The following is an 8,401-nucleotide window of genomic DNA, read 5'->3' as shown; positions in this document are numbered from 1 at the left end:
ACTCAACCCATCCACTGTACAGTATCAAGTCCCCCTCTCTGCTGTATCTGTTTGTATGATCAGATATTGAGCCAGGCCAAACAAGGTCTCTGTTATACAGCCAGCAGGGCATCAGGGTGGGGACAACCACCCAGCAGTCACAACACAGAGCCCAGCCTGACAGAGGTGACTCACACTGGGCTGAATCACACAGGGAGGCCTGGGTGGAAAACCAGACAACACACCAATCAATGTATAAGATATATATTTAGACTGAAATACAGTATATTTAGACTGGAAAGAAAAATGACTGTTAAACTAAGATAGAAGGAGAGAGAGAAGCTATAGGACATAGTATTGACCAGTCAGGGTTAGATTGAGAAGTAACTGATTGGGGCAGCAGTGGATGTTGACCACGCCCACAGTCAGGGTTAGATTGAGAAGTAACTGATTGGGGCAGCAGTGGATGTTGACCACGCCCACAGTCAGGGTTAGATTGAGAAGTAACTGATTGGGGCAGCAGGGGATGTTGACCACGCCCACAGTCAGGGTTAGATTGAGAAGTAACTGATTGGGGCAGCAGGGGATGTTGACCACGCCCACAGTCAGGGTTAGATAGAGAAGTAACTGATTGGGGCAGCAGGGGATGTTGACCACGCCCACAGTCAGGGTTAGATAGAGAAGTAACTGATTGGGGCAGCAGGGGATGTTGACCACGCCCACAGTCAGGGTTAGATAGGGGATGAAGTAACTGATTGGGGCAGCAGGGGATGTTGACCACGCCCACAGTCAGGGTTAGATAGAGAAGTAACTGATTGGGGCAGCAGGGGATGTTGACCACGCCCACAGTCAGGGTTAGATTGAGAAGTAACTGATTGGGGCAGCAGTGGATGTTGACCACGCCCACAGTCAGGGTTAGATTGAGAAGTAACTGATTGGGGCAGCAGGGGATGTTGACCACGCCCACAGTCAGGGTTAGATTGGGTTAGATTGAGAGCAGGGGATGTAACTGATTGGGGCAGCAGGGATGTTGACCACGCCCACAGTCAGGGTTAGATTGAGAAGTAACTGATTGGGGCAGCAGGGGATGTTGACCACGCCCACAGTCAGCAGCCAGAGAGATGGAGAGACGTGGAACACACAGGCACTATTACCAATCAAATGTAGTCTTCATATTATTTGTGGCTGCTACTTTTTCCTGTTAATGCAGTTGTGGTAGTCTAAATCCAGACTGGCCTGCTGGGATCCAATCTATTTCTGCAGGACTGCAGTAGTAAACTAGAGCTGGTTCCAGCTCTGTATGTGCTTTAGTGCCCTCACTATTGTTGTCAAGCCATACATACACATTGAGAGCTTCCCACTGGGCAGACGTCAATTTAACGTCTATAACACGTTGGTTCCACGTCATTTCATTAAAATGACGTGGAAACAATGTTGATTTAACCAGTGTGTGCCCAGTGGGTTGGACCTATAAGGTTCTATCTGCAATGATTCTGACATAATTGGCCTTAAAGTTCTGAATGCTCATTGGTTTGACTGGTGTCAGGAATCTTTATCTTAACAACGTGAATTGGAGTATTTACTGTACTATATAAGTAGAGAACATTGAACAGAAAAAGGCTATGTCAACAACTCAATTTTGACAAAAATGAAGAGAGAACATTCTAGTCCCTTCACTGATCAGGTCAGTGGAGCCCTGGGAGGGCCAGTCAGTTTGGGAGGCCGCTGTGCTGTGGCATACTTTGAAGGACTCCAGTCCACCTGAATAAATGGTGGATCGGCACAATGTGCGCTCTGTGCTGCACCAGAGCAAAGGGACGTCTTCTAGCTGGACCAGCTAAGCGTGAGTTGCTCTAAATTGTGGAGAGTTCATATAGTCATTGAACCGTGACCCATCAACTTTTCAGCTGCACTTCTCTTAGCTACTTCACAGAGGGTGGGCCTTGGGTAAACAGAGAGGTCCAGAGACGCAGCATCTATTCCACAGACCAAACGTAAACAAACTACCTCCTTAACATTCTCTGTCTGAAGCCATTTTGCCGTCCACAGAAGCAAACACACGAGAAGGTCTGGGACCGTTGCTTCCTCTACTTCTATCCTGAATGTGGGTTGGTCAGAGTAGAGGGCATAGCAGGCCTTCAGGTCAAATAAATACTGTGGCTGAGTGTAGTAGGTGCTTAATGTCCAATTCTTCATTCGTGCAGATGAAGGACAGGAGACAAGCAGAGGAAGCCATATCAGACTATTGAGATGTGCCTCCGAGGTGGAAGGTGTCTCGCCTCGGCTAGCCTGGAGCGTGCATGGCATAACCTCGCGGCTGCACGGGCACAGCCAATGAAAACGGTCGGTTTTCGCACTGAGTAAACAGAGCGGTTTGTGGCCAAACATACACACACAGACCGTCGGTAGACATGCTGTGAACGTAACTAAAGGGATACAAACACTGATTCATCCCATATGTGTGTCTCTCTCTCTCTCTCTCTCTCTCTCTCTCTCTCTCTCTCTCTCTCTCTCTCTCTCTCTCTCTCTCTCTCTCTCTCTCTCTCTCTCTCTCTCTCTCTCTCTCTCTCTCTCTCTCTCTCTCTCTCTCTCTCTCTCTCTCTCTCTCTCTCTCTCTCTCTCTCTCTCTCTCTCTCTCTCTCTCTCTCTCTCTCTCTCTCTCTCTCTCTCTCTCTCTCTCTCTCTCTTTCCCTCTCTCTCTCTCTCTCTCTCTCTCTCTCATGTCAAATGAGTAGATTAAACAAAGCAGCAGTGAGGCACCAATCAGAGCAGGTGCCTGTGGAGAAGCATTGTATTGTGGAGTGTCATGCATGTCAGACGGATTCAATCACCTTCATTTCTGCTGCTGCCATGAGTTTTATAACACGTGTGTGTGAATGAGGAGTGCTCTGCTCTCTCCTATAAGGCCTCACTGTTGGAGAGGAGTACAGCACATCACTACTACTACCCACAGTTAGCTAATCATCACACAACAGATAGGAGTTTTATTGAACAAAAATCCAGTAATAGAATGAATAATTGATTAAGGAAGAATATGTACTCATCCCTGCACTGACCTGGCCTTCCTCCTTACCTCTCTGGTCTGTCTCCAACCTTCCCTCCTCTTCCTCTCTGTCTACTACTTGATCTCGCTATTATCCTTTGGTCGCTCTCTCATTCTCCTGCTCTCTCCATCCCTCTCGCTCTCTCTCTCATTCTTCTGCTCTCTCCATCCCTCTCTCTCTCTCTCTCATTCTCCTGCTCTCTCCATCCCTCTCTCTCTCTCATTCTCCTGCTCTCTCCATCCCTCTCTCTCTCTCATTCTCCTGCTCTCTACATCCCTCTCTCTCTCTCTCATTCTCCTGCTCTCTCCATCCCTCTCTCTCTCTCTCTCCATCCCTCTCTCTCTCTCCTGCTCTCTCCATCCCTCTCTCTCTGGCAGCTCTCCATCTGGTCTGGCATGCTATGTGTGTGTGTGTGTGTGTGTTAATCACACTGGCCCAGCAGGACTCCTGTCGACCGCCCCACGCCCGGCGTGTCACAGACAGTATCCCACAGAGCAGAGCCAGGAACCGTCTCTCACCCACTCTGCCCTGCTCTGCTACCCAGCCTAATCACCTCCTCCCTGGGCTGTCTCTCCTCAGTGACCCTGGTAAGCTCTGGTTCTGTTCGGGCATACAGTGTATATACTGTAGATCTTGGGTGAGGAGATCACTGATGATTGGTGATGATGATGCCCTTCATGTGTCCTAAATCAAGCCAAGCGTGCTAGACAATAAGCATGGTGGTCTCTCTCTCTCATCAACTGTCTGCAGAACTGGCATATGTGGCGCTATGCGTATCCTTCCAGTACATATTAATACGTTATTCCAGATGAGTGAAAACAGCATGGCCTATATTACACACATCTCCTCCAGCACATAGACACACACACACACATCTCTTCCAACACATAGGCTCACACACACACATCCCCTTCAACCCACACACAGACTTCCCCTCCAACACACATACTTCCCCTCCAATACACATACACACACATCCCTTCCACTACTCACACACACACACAGAGATCCCCTCCATCACACACACTGACACTTCTCTTATCATTCCAGACCACAATCTATCTATCTATCTATCTATCCATCCATCCATCCATCCATCCATCCATCCATTCATTCCATTAATTCATTCTCTGTTAGGGAAGACTGTCGTAAGGGAGAGGGGGAACAGGGATAGGATGGAATGGAGGGGGGGTCGATCTTCCTCTCTTGGCAGTCTAACTGTCAATTATCTCTGGTTGGCATCACAGGACCATACAATGTCTGTCTGTCTGTGGTGTCGGTCTGTGGTGTCTGTGTGTCTGTGGTGTCTGTCTGTCTGTGGTGTCTGTCTGTCTGTGGTGTCTGTCTGTCTGTGGTGTCTGTCTGTGGTGTCTGTCTGTCTGTGGTGTCTGTCTGTCTGTGGTGTGTGTGTCTGTGCTGCTGCTGACGTCTCCCACCCACCACTGGAGGGGAAGCACTTTGATAGCAGCACAATGAGGGCTCTGTACCCTCTTCCCTCGCTCCACTCTGCCACAGTGAACAACATACATCACATAGCCTGGACTAGCAACAGCTGTAGATCAGTGTTTTCTCAAAAGGTGGGTCGGGACTGTAGTTGGGACTTTTCTGGCTCAAATAGAGATATCCAAATCATGTGTAGCGTACTGAGCCGATTGTGCTTATGTCAACACACACATATTCATAACCAAAGCATCTAGTCATGGAACTGAGCCAGAGAGAGCAATCTTCAATTCCTCATAACTTTATATATCACTGAGCAATGCTTGAATTAGCCTTCCCTACATATGGAATGACCTGTTGAGCTTGCCTGGAATGAGTGTGTAACTGACCTGGTGACTTAACGTTTGAATAATAAGCCAAGGGATTAGCGTTCTGCATTCAGCCTCGTGACAGTGATGTATTCATACAGGCATCATGCCTATCCGCTGGAGTGTGACAGTCCTGTTTGTTATTTACGCAGAATATAGGTCAATCCATACCCCTCCATCCTGCATTAGCGCGCTACACATCCACTGTGTGTGATGACTGATGGTTCTGTTTCAGATGACTTCTCATGGAACCATGAAACATAACTGGGTCGCTATACCATACACGAGTGAGGCTGAACATGTCAATTGTGTCTCAACGTAGAGGGATAAAGGTTCACATTCTAAATGCCTTTTATTTTCGTATTTTTTCTTATTTTCTTATTTTCTAACGTCATCCTTAAATCTATTGCAACATAAAACATAGACAGATTATATTATTATTATTATTATTATGTGAAATATCACAATACCAAATACGGTGTTAACCTGATTGTTGTCATTAAACCGGCCTTGGGTCCTGCTGTAGCCTACCCCATATGATCCTAGTGTACACAACAACACATCCACACATGAAAGATAAACATGCGTGTGAAAGGGATGTAAACGTTACCTTGATTGTCTTCGTCCATGGCTGAAGGGGAAAATGCAAAGGTCCAAAAAAACAAGTAAAGATCGCTGAAACTTGTTGTATGAATGTGGGGTAAAATATTGAAATGCGCGTTTTAATTTGTAGGGTGCATTCGCAGACAGGTTGACCACAGAAGCCGCGTCTTGTTTTGGGGAATATTATTTTCTTGCCATCAATGCTGGAATCACGAGGCAATCCGCTTGGATATCCGTCACCGGTGTAGCCTATTTCAGATGGAACTGAATCGGCGACGTCTTTTTTCTAGAGTGATCCGTAGCATATTATCCGAAAGATACACCTTCACTCCACTAGCATCGGGAGAGTAGACTATCCCATCCGAGCTCCACGACTCCGCTTCTCCACTAGACAGACAGGCAGCTTTCACTGTACGTCATCATTATCTGTCCCGCCCTGTGGAGCAGCGACTACAGACCTGCCCTCATGTGAGTGTACTGTACAACGGCTGCACAGTATTGTAATCTGTGAGGGAATTATTCAATCATATCCCCAGATCAGTGATTAGGTCAAGTATGTATAATATAGGCCTACATATGAAATCACTTCTCAATGTTGCCGTCCTACGGTCACTGCATCTGGTTTCTTTCATTGACAAAGAAAATATGCTCATTGTGTGTGTGTGTGTGTGTGTGTGTGTGTGTGTGTGTGTGTGTGTGTGTGTGTGTGCTGACGATTTTAGAAACTAGACTATTATATCATATTATCCTCTCCAATGTAGGCTATACTGCAGGATCTCTGCTTGGTCCAGTAATACTGATCCAGAAAACAAGGATGCCACTATGAGACAGGGAATGGTACTGGGGAGTGAAGTAGTATCTGATTCCAAGCCCAGAACAAACACGTACACAAGCAGTGGGAACCAGCCAGTGTGTAGGCCAATAGCAGGGAAAAGGCACACACACACACACACACTCTGGGGCTGTGTTTCTACAACACACACGGTTTCAATTATCGCATTCCTGCCTCTTCAGAGAAAGAAGGGGGTCTCTCTTCCTGTACACATTACTCCAGGGGTCAATAGTGAACAGATGTTTTAATGTATTCATTCATTCTTTCATTTGTTTATTCATTGATGTGTCTTACAAAAATGTTCCAGAATTGAATGCTTCTTCTTATACAGAGAGACAATTGTGAAGACAAACCCCTATGTAGGCTATCCCTATAAACTGAAACGAATGGAGTGTGAAGCATCCAGCTGATGTTCCTATAGTCTACATACTGTAGTTTATGTTTGAACAACATGTGAAGCATCCAGCTGATGTTCCTATAGTCTACATACTGTAGTTTATGTTTGAACAACATGTGAAGCATCCAGCTGATGTTCCTATAGTCTACATACTGTAGTTTATGTTTGAACAACATGTGAAGCATCCAGCTGATGTTCCTATAGTCTACATACTGTAGTTTATGTTTGAACAACATGTGAAGCATCCAGCTGATGTTCCTATAGTCTACATACTGTAGTTTATGTTTGAACAACATGTGAAGCATCCAGCTGATGTTCCTATAGTCTACATACTGTAGTTTATGTTTGAACAACATGTGAAGCACAAAGGAATACATGGAACTGTGTGAATATTCCTCACATCACAGACTCCAGCATTCCACTTTGATTGGTTCTAGAAGTCCTCTGCAGTCTAAACATTACATCAGCATGACACTACCAGAACTAGCTCGATCCAGAATGATCCAGTGTATTCCGGTTGGGATGGAGTACTGTTGTACCATGTTGGTTCACATGGCAAATGACAAACTCTAACACCTCTCTGTTTGCTGGTCCTGCAAGTCATCCTTAATTCAACTGATATATACGCTCTTTGAAAAAAGGTGCTATCTACAACCTAAAAGGGTTCTTCGGCTGTCTCCATAGGAGAACCTTTTGAAGAACTGTTGTTGATTCCAGGTAGAACCTTTCTGGTTCCAAGTTGAACCGTTTTGGGTTCCTGGAACCAAATCGGGTTTTAGTTGGAACTAAGAAGGGTTATCCAATGGGGACAGCCGAGAAGCCTTTTGGAAGAGTTTACACTACGTTTTGAGCAGCATACTCTTTGTCACCTTTGACTTATTTCTGTGGTTGTTTGTTTTTCTCCAGCTCTTGTGTTAAGTTGACATCCATCAACATTCTCTTTTCAACCTTTAACACCACAACAACTGAACCTGGAGCCACGGGGCTTAGAAGTACAGTATAAACAGGGCCCTGAAGTTCCACCTGGATAACCCCACAACGCCTGGCGTAGACCAGGTAGACCTGAGGGGTGGTGGGAATGTAAACCATGGTCCAGGGGCTACACATCCAGACGTTGTTTGCTTTTTCTGCACTCTGACCTTCTGCGTACCCTGTGATGTTTAGACATGTGTTTTAATAGGAACATAATGCTGGGGGATCATGTCACTTAGCTTGGAGAGGAGAAGAAAGAGGAGGGGTGGGTCCTGGGAGAGTTGGGAAACGTGTGTGTTCCTGTGTTTAGTAGGAGTTTAGGGGAATGATTTGAAAAAAAGGGAGCGCAAAGGGAGATGGGGGACTTTTGGAAGTGGGGGCTCCCGACCAGGCTCTCAGTTTGGTGTGTGTGTGTGTGGGGGGGGGGTTCTGTTTGGGGCCCAGATGTCCAATCCAGTCCAGGAAACTCTGTGTTTTCTTAGTTTTTCTCTCTTTCTCCATTTTCCACCGGGCGGGATTCAAGCAAAGTATTCAACAACGCACAGCACACAGGCATGATTTGAATATTTTCTGTGCTACAGAAGCCTAACTGTCATCCAAGCCTGTTTAACTTCTTAAAACCCAACATATGCTGGCCTTTCTGGCTGACTACCAGGGCGCTCTCTCTCTCTCTCTCTCTCAGTGTGCCACTGCGGGCTGATGGCAGTTGCCTTATGCCCTGAGGGCGCCCATGGCACTGCATCTGGCAGATTACGCTCCCCCTCAT

The 8,401-nt window shown here is 46.4% G+C and overlaps 1 protein-coding gene across 1 annotated transcript in view; it reads right to left on the bottom strand.

The window, feature by feature from the left end:
- The window catches only part of LOC115118481 (cytohesin-3), a 54,201-nt gene extending 48,364 nt beyond the window's left edge, over positions 1-5,837 (bottom strand). The window contains exon 1 of the mRNA XM_065010423.1: positions 5,442-5,837. Coding sequence (XP_064866495.1) covers positions 5,442-5,460 — 19 coding nt within the window. The 5' untranslated portion in view covers positions 5,461-5,837. The remainder of the gene's footprint in view (positions 1-5,441) is intronic.
- Positions 5,838-8,401: the final 2,564 nt, after the last annotated feature.

Source organism: Oncorhynchus nerka, linkage group LG26 (assembly GCF_034236695.1).
Source record: "Oncorhynchus nerka isolate Pitt River linkage group LG26, Oner_Uvic_2.0, whole genome shotgun sequence".
NCBI lineage: Eukaryota > Metazoa > Chordata > Actinopteri > Salmoniformes > Salmonidae > Oncorhynchus > Oncorhynchus nerka.
Note: the sequence above shows the minus strand (reverse complement) of the source record. Positions and strands in the feature narration are given on the sequence as shown.